Here is a 16,503-nt window from a genome sequence, read left to right on the forward strand (position 1 = left end):
TGGAATGTTGATTATGTTTCCATACACGCAAATTATACATCATGTAGCTTAATCTGATTTAGTCTAAAATCGTATATACAACAAGTTTATTTGATGAATATCTACCTACATATGGACAATTTTCAGACGAAGTTTCGAAAGATTATAGGAGAGGGGATGATTCTTGAACCTCTTCCTATCGATCATCGAACTCGATCGACTCGAATCAGCCATCACCGCTCCAACGAGACTACTCCGTTCGTATCGCATATGTCCTTCCCTAATAATCATCCATCTCTACATCTTCGTCCTCCTCTCTTAGAGACTCTATATCTCCAGTTCCTTTGCTGTTTTCGTGCGATATAGGAGAAGATGATTTGTGATTTTGATTCTGATCCTGATCTAGATCCTGTGGAATTGATGATCTAATTCGGGATAAGAAGATACCGCATCATGTATCAGCGATTATAATTGTAACACACAGTACAGAGGTACAGAGTGCGCAGTGGGAAGAAACACTGAATTGATGGACTCACCTCTGCTGATCATTGACGATATCACCCTTCTTTCCAATTTCCTCAACTTGAACATCTTCATTCCGTTGTTCCAACTCATTCTTGTTCCCTTCCACATCCACATCTACGATATCAACCTCCCTCTCGTTGGTCTCAGACTCGACTTCGGTTTCAACTTCAGACTTGATCTGAGTTTTCGATTTTGGTTTGGCCTTTGATGTAGATTTAGATTGTTTTGCATTTTTACGTTCTTTCTCTTTTTGGAGCTGCTGCTGCTGCTTCTGAACAGCTACTTCTTTGTCTATTCGATCTTTACGCATTTTGGCTATTCGATAAGCTATCAGGTTGTTCTCCTACCCATACATCAATAAAATACGAATCAGCCATCTCCTTATTTTATTTGGCAAGTTAAAGTCAAGTCAATGTTGATAGTAAGATAGTAGAAGGGAAAGGGAACGGGAACTGGAATGGGAAACTTACATCTTCCAATTCGTTGATCACATCTTGTATAGCGACGTATCTGCCTATTCATCCGAGATACATCAGCATTCAGTCATAGAGTGTGATCCTGCACCTCGGAAATGGCATAGGTGCGATGTAAGATGGGAAGCAGTGGCATGGTTAAGAAAGGGGTTGTGGACTCACGCTTGAACATCTCGTCGTCCGTTGGGTGAGCATCTGTATATCCTCCTGAGATTGACATGATGCTGAACTAATTCAAGGTTTGTGTACTGTATCTATTTCTGGCTTGGATAGAATGTAGGTGATAATGGGGTAGATGTCCGAATGTTTGGTGGATCAGAAAAGGTAGTTTGTAGGATGTGATTGAAATACGGTAAGAGGAAAGAAAGCAATAATTGAAGGTGAACGAGTTGAAAGTGGACGACGAAGCCAAAGTGGAGGCAGACAGTGGCATTCTGATTTGGGTTTTGATGTGCCAAAGTTCGCAAAGGAGGCTCTGTTAGGTATCACTCAAAGACTCTCACATGTATGCGAACGCTTGAGAGTTTGCCTTGATGAACAAAATTTAAGGTTGATCTCCACCCCCTACACGAGCGTCATCATTCGTTTCGAGCTCTTTTGAAAACGATGTAAAGGAAAAAGGATATCTTAGGATTTTCTTTTCATCGACCGTGGTTCAAGTCGGACTGATATTTGTGACATCTACCTGCTCCAGAAAGGAGCCCAACTATTCCATTGTCTGAGATTCAAGGTTCAGCAGTGGTGTGCTGGTTCAACATTAGTAGGAATGTATATATCATATCTCTAGAAGCCAAATCAAAGAAAAATCATCTAAGCACGCCCATCTCCAAACTATTCAGACAAGATTTACAGTATAACATCCGTATAATAAGAATAAAAACAAACAATCAAGCCTTCATCTCATTCTTATCAGCAATCACAATCCAAAGGTCAAAAATACCAAACGTGACTTTCGTCTGCCTTAAAGATATCCAAATAATAATAAAAACGCCAGATGAAGATGCCGAAAAAAGTAAAGATATTCGTTCTCACTTCGGCTCTGATGATCAGACTAGGTGAGTAGGCTGTACCAGCAAATATTCCCATCACATAGCTTTGCTCTGGGTATTGTGATTAATGACTGATCTCTGATCTGGAAGAATTAGCTTCTGCCAAACCTCAGAAGAATCGAGATGGAGTGGTGTCGACAGTGATCGCATACAGCACGGTGATCGTAGATCCCACTATCTCTGAAAGCGTGACCCCCGATTCTAGCATATCTGACGCAACCTCTTCTGAAGGAAGTGAGTCATCATGTTGAGTTTTGACTTGCCTTTTTCCTCATATGACCAGTATGATATCGAATTTGATTTTCAAAGTGGATTTCCTATAATTAATCGGTTAAATTCGTTCGAATAGCGATCAGCGGCGCCTCAGTCACTACCACTAGTGCTTCTTCCATCGAGTCAACCGCCATCAGTGGTGTTGCAGCGGCGGATGTGGGAACTACTACTACCGTGTCAGCTATCAAAGCGGATAAAACCAGTGCTCCTCTAGCTGGAAACGAGGTGAAGACCGGTTGTGAGCAACTATGGGCCAATGTGCCATCAGAAGATTGGTTGGTAAGTTTGTGATGCTAGCTTTCCATTTCATCTTCCATGTTCCACTTCCAAATGAAAGTTTTGATATCACTCAAATGACATAAGAGTTTCAATGGGATACTAAGGTATTGACCCATTCGATTCGCAGTTCGCAACACTCTGTTCATGGTCTACCGCCGACGCTTCTTGGCCTCTGGTCAGTTTCGATTACGCCTGGGAATTCAAAGATCCCAAAGATCTTCCTGCCGTCAACGTATCGACCTACGATGACGATCTGAAGATTCGTGATCCACTGATGATGTCTTATGATGGGGTGAAGGGAAATGGTAACTCGAATGCGAATGATGCGTGGTAAGTTAACCCCAGTCATCCGACACTCTCTACAGTATCGTGATCTGACTATGGGTGTGCACGTATCGATTAAAATTGGTGTGCAATGTTATAGGTGGGGAGGAGCTTTTCGAAATGCACTTCTATCATCTGCTAGTCTATCCATGGTCGATACTACGGGCAAATTCAAGAATAACGATGATGACAATTTCAGAGAATGGGCAGGGTATCATGCGCTTGTCAATTTACTTGGAATGTATCCCGTTAGAGAAGATTCTTCACAATTGAATAAAGTCATTTGGGGTGAGTAATGATTATGCAAATCAAATACCACAAGAAGTTCATACTTAACTCACTCTGTTGACTCGTCCTTTTCGATCCTGCCGTGACATGATGTACTCGTACCTGTACGTTGAACAGAAATGTGGCTGGACAAGTCTTCTTTCTCACCTATGATTATCCTATCCAAAACCGCAAATTTGGAATGTCTAAAAGATGGTGATAGGTATTTCTCAATCACCAAGTCCGATAAAGATTCTGCAAAGTGAGTTTATCTACCCATGTGTACGATATTCATCCAGATCCTCCCATTTTCCACACCATGTCGATGTGAATGGATGATTCACAATGAAATCTGATTGATCAATTATTAATGACACATGACTTTTATCGAATTTTCCAGAGTCACACTTTGGGATCCAACTTCCGGTGGATCCTCAGGTTATTTCCAAGTGGATTCGGAAGACTTGCGAGAAGATACATTGTGGTTATTCCATCTTGACTGGTGAGTGTCTCGTATAGTTTCAATTATTTTTTTACATGTTCGGTCTGGTGATGCCGTCTTGTCATATATCTTAGGCCTCGTTATGAACCTACTCCTCGGAAAATCAAGAGTGTCAATTAGACGATTGGTAGACGAGAGGTTACAGAAAAGCTGTCTGTTTGTCACACAAAGAACTATGCTATCATCAGTCAAACTGCATATGAAGAATCGTCTTTTTAGTCGTTGACGTTCATTTTACTTAATGTTAGATTATCTTTTATCCATCTAATATCTCATGACATTATCGTAATCATACCTACTGTATCCTATGAGTTCCATACACATGCACATGCACATCATATCGTATTGTATCGTCTCTATCTCTTTATTTGGTTTCACTCGGTTTAGCAGGTGTAGCACTCGGAGTACCAGTTTTCGATCGATTCGCTAACAATCCTTGGAACTGTAATTCATTCATACCCTTCATCAGCACTGTACTTTGGGCACAATCTACGAAAACAGACAATAGACTTACGAAATTATGCAAAGCTTCATTCGGCATGGCATTAGTAGTCCCACTTGGGGCGGGTCCAGTAGGAGATAAAGGACCATTCCTCGTCGAATCCTATACCATCGAAACATCAATTTCTTATCATCCTGTCGTTCGATGAAGGGAAGCATTACTGGACTGACCTTTCTACTCAACCTTGCGAATTTCTCTTTCAGCTCTTCCCCTTTCTCCAACCCCTCCATTTCCCCGAGGGCCTTTTCCACTCCGGGGAGGTTCAATCCTTCACTACCTGACATTGGACCTACGACGGTCGCAGCAGCATGTCGAAACGATTGTCTGGGATCTCTATTTGGATCTTTGAGTAAGACGTCCAATTGACGAGATAAGAAGGACTGTTCGGTTTCTGGGATCATGGGTTGTGACGGGTTTGATGGCTATATTATTTCAATAATCATTAGTATTCATGCATCTAGATAATAATTGGATCTTGGACGGACGAAAGATGAGGAAGGTTCGACCCACCTTAACTCCTCTCTCGACATCGGGTATCATCTCATCCCAAATAACCTCCAACGTCTCCCCTGCATTATCTTCCTCAGCCTTGTTCTGATATGTCTTCAGACTCATCTCGAAAGCCTCCCCTATTCTATCAGGATCGAATCCTTCTCTCAGGACCTTTATCTTACCCCAACTATCCCATCCTGACGGGACCATCACCGCATCTCTGTCCAGGACGTTTGCTCGGTGGGGAAATGGGAATCTGGTGGATGTCACGTGCTGAGTAGAAGATTCCGTTGTTGAAGGAGGGTTAGTATAGAGTCGATGTAGGAGATAAGAGCGAAGTAGCGAATACGTAGTAGGTTGCGTAGGAGCGGTGTAGAATAATGTCGCTCCGTCTGAATTCAACATCCGTCCATCAGCCATCTGCGCTCATTCTATACAGCTGTACAGAAAGGATCACCATACTCACAAGCAAGACAAATCGTTCGTAATACTTGTTGTATCCAATCTGTCCTTTCTTCCCATCCACCACCTTTCATTCCTACTTCTTCACCCACCGAGTCCATCAGGTCCGCTCGTGTGCAGACTATTGTGATTGGTATACCGGAGCTATGATCCGGGGTTTTACCATCAGTACAGTCCACCATAACAATGTTGAGTTTCCGGTAGAGATAAGGCTAATTCACCTATTCAACGTCAATGTCCCTTGTCCTAGGGGTAACAGGGCACCTGCACCGGCATAAGCTGTAGTCCCCGATGTGGTCGTAGGAGAAGGTTCGGTATAATGCTGAATATGTGATTGTACTGTTTGGACAATCACGCTTGATCAGCTTGATGGTGAACCGATTCCGGACAGCTGAGGGGCGAGGCTCACATTTCTCTTTCAGCTCTTCCACTTCTCCTCTTTCGGCATTATGATTAGCCCACTGATCTATCCAAGATAGCCAGGTGAGAAGCTCTTGGATCTATAAACTCAAGGGAATCAGTCACCCTGTGATTTCGGAACCATGTACACGAACGTTTGCGCTCTGAACACTGACCATTGAGGAAGGTTTAGTCCAGTCTAGCATGATAACAGCTGCCGTATCCTACACATACTTTCAATCAGCTCCTGACGCCTGTGGTCAGATGATGGCGAGCTACTCACCGATAGCGATTTAGGTGGTAATGCTTGAGATACTAACTTCAGTAGACTAGGATGCGAGGAAGGTGGATAAAAGACTGAGAGGGGAGGTACGGAATCTAATCAAGCAGACCATCACACAGGATTATATTAGCATGATAGCTCAATGTGTGCGTCACGTCAATCGAGCAATGTGAAGTATAAATTGTAGAAGACCATAAAATGGTGTAAATACGCATGTTGACTTACCTTCATCACCATCCGAAATATCTATAACCTCATACCCCAATGCCAAACCTTTCTTGCCATTCCTAGATGATTTGAAAGATTTCTTCTTCTTTGAGGATACGTTCAACTGAGATAAGAGATGTGTACGTCCATGGTGTTTTTCAGCTGTCGAAGGCAAGTTGAATAAGTACAACCCAAAATCATCGGTGTCGACTTCAAAACGATATGAAGTTCAGTTGAGGTATATGATGTGACTTACACAGGACGATGAGGTTCTTCCTTCCTAGACCTTTCTGTCTATCTGTACTTCCCAATATCTCTGTCCACAGAGTTCCACTTCCACTTCCACTTCCACTTCCATCTTCCTGATTTGTGTTAGTATTTCGAGTGGTAGGTGAAGGTCTGGATGGACCTGCTGAAGTTGACGTCGAGGTGTTGATGTTCATGCTGCTCTCCTACCAATTGGACCTAATCTGATATCCTCGATACTGGATGCTGGGTGAGGAAGAGGCTGTTGATGATATCTATCTGTTGCTGATACCCACCTGGTCAATGCTGGAGAAAACACGGTGAGTGCAGGTATTCTTGTCTCCCTAAATGCAACTTACTTTACTTTCGCAAAGACGCGTTGGGTTCAAAGCTCATGATGGTCAATGCGTGGTGCGTGGTGCCACGTGGCTAAACATTCGAATACAACATACCATATATATATTCAAGTTGGATGATGAACAGAGTCATATGCGCATGCATACACTTGCACTTGCGATGCTTATGTATAATGCTGATGCTATTGAGTTAGAAACATGAACAAGATACAGGCCAGAACGTCCGACTGTGATACCCTGCATCGTTCAATTTGGGTGCTTCCGTACTAACAACACAAGCCAAGTTTTTGAGCTGACGATATGGAGTGAGGGTTAGATGAGTTGGTCATAAGTTCTTTGGCTGCCAAGGGGCACGCCAGGCATAAAGCTTGCAACTCATGACACACACACCTGCTTTTACACCTATAATTCCTCCTCATTGGTGTCTATTTCATTTTCCATTTCTCCACTTACTCCCTATATCGTGACCTATAAACAACTTTTCCTTCCTTTTGAAATTCACCAATGTCACCTACCAAAAGACCTATCGACTACACATCCTCGGAGTCTGAAGATACCAATACCGATATCAAACCTCACATCAGCTCGACTCCTCCTTCCACACCTAAAAAGAAGATCACTCCCAAGAAGACCAAAACGCCTACTCCGAAGAAGGTCAAATCGAGTGCCGCCAACACAAGCAACAATTCGGAAGGCTGGACTCCCCAAGATAGATTGAACCTTTTCGAAGCGTTTGTCAGTACAGTCGAAGTAAAATGGGATGAAGTTGCTGCGAAAGTAAGTCGACTATGTAGATAAATAACGTCAGCTGATTGGATTTTTGATCTGTATGCAGATGGGTCCTAATTATACTGGTAAGCAATGTAGAGAACAATGGCAGAGAGCTACAGGGAAAAGAATCAGGAAGGCTCTTGGAGAGGATTAGACATCTACTTTTCCACTTCGGTAGGTGTTGGTATCATTAGACTTTTCATGAACAAGGTGAGCTGACGAGATACGAAATTTTCCGCAACCTAGAAATCCAATTATTCTATCATACTAGCGTTGGAGCGGGACTGAACACAATGGTTATCATTGAGGGAGAATAGGCTCGAAATATTGAGAAAGGGAGGGGGATATAAATGCATGATTATACAATGGGATGAATTTCATTTTCGTTACATTGATCTGTCTTGTCTTTTTTGTGTTACATTCAGAATTCTATCGATCATTTGGGCATCTGAATTTTGCGACGTGAAAATACAATCAGCATTGATGATTCCCCCCTTAAGAGGAATGATGGGATCCGATTCTATAATGAACAGTCAATATCGAACAAAACTATTACTCACCTGTACGCCCATCTCATTTCTCCACTTTTCAAATTCACCTTCTTTATTCTTATAATTCTTCACCAGACTCTCCAGGACCTCCTTTATACCCGAGAAATTGGTTTCCAAGCTCGGTACCACATCCACTACATTTCGTTTCACCAATGTCCCACCAATGAGTCGATAACATGTTCGTTCCGGATCGGATTTCGTCAGTGGACGTAGAGTGGACAGCACGAGGCTAAAGCCATCCTAGATTATCAGCTACTGGCTGTTCACCATCTGAAGACAGGATGATCAACAAGGAAAACCTACGCATGTTCCTCCATCTCACTTTCAATCTCACCTATCTTCTGAGCGAGGTTCTGTAGTTCTGTCCTGTACCTCTGGAAAATAATTGGTACGTCCTGTGGGTCAGGTTTCTGAGTAACCTGCTGACTGGCTCTTGGTGGCATTTTGGGATGGTGTTTCTGTATGCTAATCTACTACTCCTCTAGGTTATGAAGTGAGTTGTCGCCAATCTATCTCAAGATAATGTAGCAGCTGCATCTTTGACATCTTGGCTCGAACCTTTGCTCTCTGTCGAGAAGTGTGGCCCCGCACTCAGGCTGGCGGCATTTGTCGGTATGTTGACCAAGTGGCACATTTGGGTATTTCAGCTTTCAACTTTCAACGTTTTGGACTTTTTTGTTCTCCATCCTCAATCTTTGCATAAGATCGTCATTCTGTATTCCAACTTTGACACGCCAAAAGAGACGGATCATAGTCTCATACACGTATAGATCGAGCAAAAATGGCAGACTGTATCCCTATCGCACCTGAATTACCATTCCGACAACAGGTCAGTACGAACCAAGAGGGATTGGGACGGAGGTTTTAAGCTGATGGTCTGTGAAATAGGTTATCGAACTCGCCTCTCACCTTGCTAGATCCCTACCAAACTCGGATCAAGCTTCTTACAGGGAATTTGTCGGTTCGTATGAGAGCCAAGTGAACAAGGAAGGTGAAGAGGACGTAGCGGCTGAGCAAAAGACGGGGATTGTGAAAAGCCTGGTAGCCAAGGTCGGGGAATTGAAAGGTGCTTTGGATGGGTTGAAGGAATCTGGTAAGTGGATATATAACTCAAGCTGCCATACCGTTTACTCCTATTGGATGTTTTGATCTTAACGAGAGAACTAATGACTGATCCATATCATCACATCATCAGATGTCGAAAACTCTCACTTATTATTGCAATATACCCTATCGACGACATTTGATCCATCAACTGAGGAATACTCATCATCAGTCAAGAATGTGGTTGAAGCGGTTAAGAAGGGAGGAGAGGCTAGTGGGAAACAAAGTAGGGTCGATGTAGCTTCTCGAATGTAAGTGAGGAGTCTTGGGTCAGATAATGTTATTTAGAAGAAGTTTAGATTCTCTTGTCTGGTGAATATTTCGTACTGATAAAACGTTATATCATATCTAGCCTTAACAATACATACAACTACCTTCCTTCTACCTCATCTCTCCGACCTACCGTCCTTCTATCCTTGTTTTCTCTCCTTTCGACCTCTTCGGACATCTCAATCTTACCACTATCATCCGAGGTATTATCCAAATCCATATCCCAATGGGCAATCTCCTCGAAAGAAAAAGTAGACTTCCTCCTATCCCTCTCTCAATTATACTTATCTGCTTCGGAATTGAACAAAGCATTGGACGTATTGATCATCGCCCTGAAGGAAAGTGTCGATACGAAAATTGTCGAAAAGGCTATATTGGTCAATCTGGCTATAAGCGATAAATTCGAATTGGACGAGATATTGAAGATCCAAGGTGTCAAGGAGAACTTGGGCAATGCCAAGAGCGTGGTGGACTTGTTTGAAGGTGATGAGATTGAGAATGTCAAGAAAGGGCAGGAGTGGGCTAACAGTAATGCCGCTTGGGTCGAGGGTGCAGGTGAGTGCTCAAATTGTTCTGTCTACGTATTCATGCTATATCAACCTATCAAAATAGGAAGTGGACTAATGGAAATGTTGCTAATATTGTGTATGATGACGAACAGGCATTTCCGGATTCACCGTTGAATCGGTCGTACGAAAAGTTCGACTCGTAGCTTTACTTGCTCTCGCTGCTAGATCAGAAACTCGTCAGCTCGAGTACGCACCTATCGCCAAAGCGTTGGGTATCGATGAATCTGAAGTTGAAGCTGTAGTCATCGACGGTGAGTTAAGCTTTTCGTCCATGAAATAAACTCAAATCCCAGTGGAAGCAACGCTCAATTCATCTTAATTGATTACATGCTAAATCGTTTGAATCTGTTTACATAGCCGTTCGATCCAAACTCCTTTCCGCCCGAATCTCTCAACCCCTCTCACTCATAAAGACCCAATCTATCTCTACTCTCTCTTCTTCCACCCAACGATTTGGTTCAAACGAATGGAAGTTGTTGGAAAAGAGATTAAACGAATGGAAAGTCTCTGTTACTGAGGCTAGAAGTGTAGTTGAGGAAGCTCAGAAATTGGCTGAACAGCCTTTATCTGGTAGTGGTGGTGATAAGAGACGTGGAGGTGGTGGTGGTGGCAAGAGGGATAACAGACAGAGAGAGGAACAAGGTCAGGGTCAACAGGATGGACAGTCGACACAGCAACAAGGTGAAGAAGTTGCTGCTGCCTAGGTCATGGTTCATATAGAGTGATCAGACGAAGAGGTTGGGATAGATCGAGATTATATGCCCTGATGCATTTCATGTGATTGGTGCGAATTACTTGGGGTGCCAAGTCATACATCACGAGTTGCCTTTTCCCAAAATGCATGTACACCTCGGATGCTCCTCGATCCCCTTGCATGATGATCAGCCTGGTATGCATTTGAGGATGTGGAATGCTGCGCTGATAATGGGTGTATGGGTGAATGGATGTATGAGCATGAATGAATCCAGATGGAGATTCAACCGGGTGGGTCAATGCGTGGTGCAAACCACATCACTCAATAGCTGATCTATGACCATCACTCGTATTCACCTCCTTTATTCATTCTTACACTCCTTCACTTCATCACATCAGTCTACTTCAGCCTTCTGTATCCTCCCTACATCTTGATACAGCGTATTATAGCTCATCCTAACAGCATAGCATCCGATCCTTTACATGCACGATGGACGACCCGTTATCACCGAACAATATCAACCCATCATGGTCCGACACCCCAACCGATCACACTCAATCATCCATCTTCTCTCCAACCCCTAGCCAAAGCCATGTCAATCCTCAGTCATCATCATCATCATCAGCAGAAGATTATTCCAGAGAACCAAAAGTATTTGGTGCACCTGGATTAGGACTCGTCTCGCCTCCTCCAACTTCAAAAGATGGTATGATGAATTCGTCGATTACTACTGCTGCGAAAGAGACGCCAAGTCCATTTCTGAGAGTCAGGATAGGTGGATTGGAGAGGAATAGGAAAGATCTATTGATCAGGTTCGATGCTAGTGTAAGTGACCTCCATTCACATTCAATCACTCAACCTCAAAGACCAAAGAAGACCGAAGGGATGGTTTTACTGATTGATGATTGGGTCCATCCATCCATCCACCCATCCTATAGACGAACCTACCGAATTTTAGGACATCAATATATAGGAATATGCAAAGGAGTTATGTGGAATTTCAGAAGTTTGCTGAACAAGCTCGACTTTGTTGTCCACAAAGTGAGTATCCTACCTGAACACCTGCGGTACAAGTCCACGCTGACATGTGATATATAGCTATCATACCTGCCTTACCAATTCCTTCAACATCAGCGATAACAGACGAAGAAGGTGAGTATTTCATCTTTCAGCTTCATTCTCTTCTTACAAGTTCAAGGTCTTAGCTGATACTTTCCTGGTGACAGACGATCGACTCGTTAGAATCGCATTACAAAGATGGTTCACTAGGATATGTGAAGATCCAGTATTGATGAAAGATGACGAGTTGAGATCTTTCATCGAATCTGACTTTGGAGTGAGTGATTACATTCATACAACCATCAACTCAAATCAACCCAAACCAATTTTGAAAACATCCGTTCACGGTCTATGGTCTGTAACTGATGTTGATGCAAATACTCGTCTTTATAGTACACTCCCGTCCCACCTCCTTCAGCAAGGAAATCATCAGCTGCTTCAGCAGCTACCGGAGTCTTCTCGGCAGCTCTATCGAAAGTGGTAAGAAGAGGACCTCTGGACGAGGACGATGAGCTGCAAAGTGCCAAGAACGCTCTGGATAAATTGGAAGAGAGGTGGGGAGCGGCTGCTACAGCCATCAATGGAATTGGGAAAGCAAGAAGAGGTGAGTCAGACAACCTTTTGTCGTACATTGTCTACACATCCTGGATGTTGGTGTTGGTGATGTGAGAGTATGGATTACTGATTGTAGTGTTTTCGTTCAGCCTTTGCGGTATCCAATGCAGATGTCGGGGCGAAACTTGTCTCGCTGTCAACGGTCGAATCGGATCCCCATTTAGCTGCTGCTGAGAGGAAATCTGGAAGAACTTGGGAACATCTCTCTGGGATGATAGGTGCTCAGGTCAGTACCAAGGATTCACTTTTGATCTGTGATGGCTGGAAGCTGATAAGATGGACTTTATTGCAAATTGTATTACAGGCCGCTTCGGAGAATGTCATATTGAGTGACTCATTAGGCTATCAAGCGCTGAATGCTAGAGCTGCAAAGGTATGTGCATTTCCGCAGTATCGATGATATACACTACTTCTTCATGTAATTAGCTATCATTGAGTCATGCTGACGACTATATCGCCTATAGGACGCTCTACTACAACGGACTACCCTCCTTGAAGATTCTCAAACGGCTACGAAATCAGCTATCAACAAACGAAGAAATGTGGAAAGATTGAAAGGAAGTTCAAAGATTGATCCGGTCAAGGTTGATGATGCTTTGCATGAGATGGAAGAGGTGAGTGGCAGCGGTCTTTCCTAGCGCAGACCTCAGGAAAACTATCAGACGGGTAGCCGCCGAGAATTTCTTGCTCATGCTCAGAAGCGCTCTCTAATCGGAGGCTTTAGCTGACCATATTCATATATATCATAGGCCAATGCACTTGAGACGTCTCTTACCAATCGACTAAACGCTATCTCTCAGAATCTCCACCTATCGATTCGTACCCACTCTCGACACGCGCACGAGGACGTTGCTGTCGCGTTGTTAGAAGCGGCTAGGATGAGCGTTATGTACCACAAACAGCACTTGAGAGAATTGGAAGCTCTCAAACCCGATCTGAAGAAAATCGGAACTTCCGCTCCTGTCTCTGTCACTACACCGAAAATTGCTACGGGCACGCCTAAACAGGCGAATACAGTCCTACCGCCTCAAGTCACTCCACAAGCTAGACAACCACCACCTCAGATTCAGGCTCAACCACAATCGCAACCTCCCATGGCTCATATGCCACAAGGTTTCACACCTGTCCCTCCTCAAGTTCCTAGCAACCCACCTCTGATGCCGGGTCCTCCCCAAATACCTCAACAACAAGCTCATCCTGGTCTTCAACCTTCATTCAATCAACAACAGCAGCCTCAAACACCGAATTCATACCCTCAATTCGCACCACAGGGACTACCTTACCAACAGGCGCAACAAGTACCCCAAGGATACATACCACAACCACAACAACCGGGATTCCCTCAACAAAATCAATCAGGATACGACCAACAGCCCGTTCCTGTACCTAGAGGATATCCTACTCGTCCGCCACCACCAGGACCACCCAATCAAGGTTTTGGTCATATGAACGGTACTCAATCGATGTTCCTACCTCCTCCCAATCAAAGACCTAATTCAGCTGGACCTATACCTGGAACTGGACAGGGTCATCCCCATGATCCATTGAGTGCCGGGGGTATGACTCAAAGCATGATGCTACCTCAACATGCGAGACCTCATACCCCTGGTGGTGGAGCTGGAACGATGGGAAGGGGAGGTAGGAAGTTGGATGAGCGACAGGCTGCTAGGATGTTAGCTGGGGGTTTCTAGTGCGAGTGAATGTAGATTGATGAGTGTTGTATATTGTGTATAGTATACTGGTATGATGATGAATTGACATGATGGATGATTTCACGATTGACTCCACACCGTGCGGACATGATGGCGGAGAGAGATACTGGTCGATAAATGACAAAACATGTGATGATTAGCACATCAGAGCTACAGTAAGTGTATGTGTATGCGACATTCTAGCTGGACCGCCCGATCCCGACATCGACTCGGTGGATAGCGGGTGACATGATATACTGCATCAAAGGTGTGTGTGTCTTGTGCCAATTGAGATCACTATCATGCCACTTGTCTTGTCCATTGACAGTAATACTGTACTGAGCAGTCGGTGTATGCCGCTGCTCGAGACTCGTAGCGTTCGGATGAGAACGGAACCACGTAATCCACTCGTCTCTCCCAGGCGGAGGATGACCACGTGTCTTCAGATAGATACCCCTGGTTTCAGGGTAACTAGGTAAATTAGTGGTTTTATAATGTAAACAACCCGACATTTTATCGTACCACTCGCTCGTACCACCACCACTCACACGCTGACTGGCATGCGAAAGATTTTTTGGGACAGCCCGTAGCAAGAAAGTAGCAGGGAACATTGAGATATTGAGGGTTGTAGCGGTGTAGCGAGATGGGTAGTGTATATATATATATATACATATACATACGTAGATACATAGACTGGACACTTTTCTTTTTCTCAGATTAACCCAGTACACGTTCTCTTATACCTACCTACCTAGCTGATTCCTACCTTCGTGTGGCTATACCTATCCAACTGGAAAAACACAACCAAGCTCGGTCCACAATAGAACGGCACAACAATCTATTCTCGTACGACTGACTCACCTCCCTTTGACATATTCAACCCTAAAACAACCGAGATATTCACCTGGACTGGATCGTATAGACACATAGATTTAGAAATAGATATAGAATATTGGATTTGTCTTTCACCTCTTTGCCGCTCATCTCTTGGATACCAATCACACAACAGTAACATCCACCTTCGGCCGATAGTGCTCTTGACACCCACTTACCAACATGGACGTCTTACTGCACTACGCTGACGAGTACGTCTTCGACTCCGTGTACAATTACCTCCTTCCTCATCCTCCCATCCCATCATCCTCATCCCTTCCCGATCTGTACAACAAGACGGTCCTTCCATCACCTTACACTCAATCGACAACGTATCATCCACCGGATCTATCCATCGGTGGTAGCGTAACGGGCTCATTATGGGCAAGAGATAATATCTATAGACAGGGTGTATCAATATTCACCATTGCATTGACGGGAGCATACATAATGTATTTCCTCTTTTGTTCCATATCATATTTCTTCTTCTACGACAGAAGATTGGAACATCATCCGAAATTCTTGAAAAATCAAATTCGTAAAGAGATAAAATCGAGTTTGATTGCTGCTCCAGTTATCGACCTGATCACCCTCCCATGGTTTCTCGGAGAAGTTAGAGGATACTCGAAACTCTATGATAATATTGGACAATACGGTTGGACCTACCTCGTCGCTTCATGCTTTATGTTTTTACTTTTTACGGATTTGGCAATTTATTGGGTACATAGGTTGGAACATCATCCGTTGATCTATAAACATGTTCATAAACCACATCATAAGTGGATCGGTGAGTTTGATCAATCTCTTTCTTTTTTTCTTTCTTACCCTTCCTTCTTTTCTCTGTGACATTGCCTCTTGTTTGGGTCGTCGTAAATGGACGCTGATCATTTGATGCGTCGAATATATAGTACCCACACCATACGCCGCGCTTGCTTTCCACCCTTTGGATGGTTATGCTCAATCATTACCATATCAGTGAGTCAGAGTTGAATCTCCGATTGCTCAACATAGATCATAGAGCTGATAATGTCTATGCGATCTTTTAGCATCTTCCCATTCTTATTCCCTCTTCACAAATACGCCTACCTCGGATTATTCGTCTTTGTTCAATTTTGGACGATCCTGATCCACGATGGAGATATGATATCTGGACATTTCCTGGAGAGATACATAAATTCACCCGCTCATCATACCCTACATCATCTCTATTTCACCGTAAACTATGGTCAGGTGAGTTGATCATTCTTCTGAATTTCCTTTACCTCATACCGTTGCTGACATTTTTTTTTAATTCCTGGAATAGTACTTCACTTGGGCCGATTCTTACTGGGATTCATACAGAGCACCAGAAGATAAACTTGATCCGATTCACGAATCGATAAAGGCAATGAAGAAAAAGGGTTTGATCGATGAAGATGGGAATCCCATACCTCAAATCAACAAGAAAGATTTGTAAATGAAAAGGAAAGGTGTTATACCATTAATAAATTTAACGAATTAGATTTTAAAGAACAGTACCTCTACATCATACCATACTTAGATATACCCTGTAGAAATGATACACTTAATCCATATACTCATAATGTCAATTTTGGTTCGTGGGAGTTTAAATCATAACCCCTTGTGTGTCCTCATGATAGATTGATGAATATCAATGTGCTCTGCCTTGTTACGATCATTCTCAATCC

At 43.4% G+C, this 16,503-nt stretch overlaps 8 protein-coding genes across 8 annotated transcripts; 5 read left to right on the plus strand and 3 right to left on the minus strand.

Annotated features, from left to right (window-relative positions):
* Positions 1 to 259: 259 nt before the first annotated feature.
* I203_105496 (uncharacterized protein) lies at positions 260 to 1,197 on the minus strand (the record flags this gene model as incomplete). Its single annotated transcript, XM_019144653.1, has 4 exons — positions 260 to 404; positions 516 to 847; positions 975 to 1,018; positions 1,140 to 1,197. The coding sequence occupies 4 exons, from the start codon at positions 1,195 to 1,197 to the stop codon at positions 260 to 262; spliced, it is 579 nt and encodes a 192-aa protein (XP_019005988.1).
* A 780-nt stretch (positions 1,198 to 1,977) lies between these two features.
* I203_105497 (uncharacterized protein) lies at positions 1,978 to 3,791 on the plus strand (the record flags this gene model as incomplete). Its single annotated transcript, XM_019144654.1, has 8 exons — positions 1,978 to 2,032; positions 2,123 to 2,260; positions 2,376 to 2,578; positions 2,706 to 2,908; positions 3,003 to 3,190; positions 3,308 to 3,431; positions 3,570 to 3,671; positions 3,746 to 3,791. 8 exons carry the CDS (start codon positions 1,978 to 1,980, stop codon positions 3,789 to 3,791), a joined length of 1,059 nt encoding a protein of 352 aa, XP_019005989.1.
* Positions 3,792 to 4,035: 244 nt separating this feature from the next.
* I203_105498 (uncharacterized protein) lies at positions 4,036 to 6,459 on the minus strand (the record flags this gene model as incomplete). Its single annotated transcript, XM_065517792.1, has 11 exons — positions 4,036 to 4,113; positions 4,186 to 4,275; positions 4,344 to 4,595; positions 4,684 to 5,057; positions 5,132 to 5,271; positions 5,349 to 5,466; positions 5,537 to 5,627; positions 5,703 to 5,750; positions 5,810 to 5,904; positions 6,035 to 6,178; positions 6,273 to 6,459. The coding sequence occupies 11 exons, from the start codon at positions 6,457 to 6,459 to the stop codon at positions 4,036 to 4,038; spliced, it is 1,617 nt and encodes a 538-aa protein (XP_065373096.1).
* Positions 6,460 to 7,122: 663 nt separating this feature from the next.
* Positions 7,123 to 7,543, plus strand: I203_105499 (uncharacterized protein; the record flags this gene model as incomplete). Its single annotated transcript, XM_019144656.1, has 2 exons — positions 7,123 to 7,395; positions 7,454 to 7,543. 2 exons carry the CDS (start codon positions 7,123 to 7,125, stop codon positions 7,541 to 7,543), a joined length of 363 nt encoding a protein of 120 aa, XP_019005991.1.
* A 282-nt stretch (positions 7,544 to 7,825) lies between these two features.
* I203_105500 (uncharacterized protein) lies at positions 7,826 to 8,383 on the minus strand (the record flags this gene model as incomplete). The annotated part of the gene is made up of 3 exons (XM_019144657.1): positions 7,826 to 7,837; positions 7,950 to 8,169; positions 8,244 to 8,383. 3 exons carry the CDS (start codon positions 8,381 to 8,383, stop codon positions 7,826 to 7,828), a joined length of 372 nt encoding a protein of 123 aa, XP_019005992.1.
* Positions 8,384 to 8,721: 338 nt separating this feature from the next.
* Positions 8,722 to 10,587, plus strand: I203_105501 (uncharacterized protein; the record flags this gene model as incomplete). Its single annotated transcript, XM_019144658.1, has 6 exons — positions 8,722 to 8,769; positions 8,829 to 9,033; positions 9,136 to 9,295; positions 9,397 to 9,869; positions 9,976 to 10,134; positions 10,241 to 10,587. 6 exons carry the CDS (start codon positions 8,722 to 8,724, stop codon positions 10,585 to 10,587), a joined length of 1,392 nt encoding a protein of 463 aa, XP_019005993.1.
* A 479-nt stretch (positions 10,588 to 11,066) lies between these two features.
* Positions 11,067 to 13,942, plus strand: I203_105502 (uncharacterized protein; the record flags this gene model as incomplete). Its single annotated transcript, XM_019144659.1, has 9 exons — positions 11,067 to 11,402; positions 11,516 to 11,618; positions 11,676 to 11,729; positions 11,804 to 11,913; positions 12,030 to 12,240; positions 12,341 to 12,477; positions 12,556 to 12,624; positions 12,716 to 12,865; positions 13,001 to 13,942. The coding sequence occupies 9 exons, from the start codon at positions 11,067 to 11,069 to the stop codon at positions 13,940 to 13,942; spliced, it is 2,112 nt and encodes a 703-aa protein (XP_019005994.1).
* A 1,056-nt stretch (positions 13,943 to 14,998) lies between these two features.
* I203_105503 (uncharacterized protein) lies at positions 14,999 to 16,271 on the plus strand (the record flags this gene model as incomplete). The annotated part of the gene is made up of 4 exons (XM_019144660.1): positions 14,999 to 15,602; positions 15,724 to 15,790; positions 15,862 to 16,045; positions 16,119 to 16,271. 4 exons carry the CDS (start codon positions 14,999 to 15,001, stop codon positions 16,269 to 16,271), a joined length of 1,008 nt encoding a protein of 335 aa, XP_019005995.1.
* Between the last annotated feature and the right edge of the window lie 232 nt (positions 16,272 to 16,503).

The sequence above is a fragment of the Kwoniella mangroviensis genome (assembly GCF_000507465.2).
Source record: "Kwoniella mangroviensis CBS 8507 chromosome 1 map unlocalized Ctg02, whole genome shotgun sequence".
Taxonomy (NCBI): Eukaryota; Fungi; Basidiomycota; class Tremellomycetes; order Tremellales; family Cryptococcaceae; genus Kwoniella; species Kwoniella mangrovensis.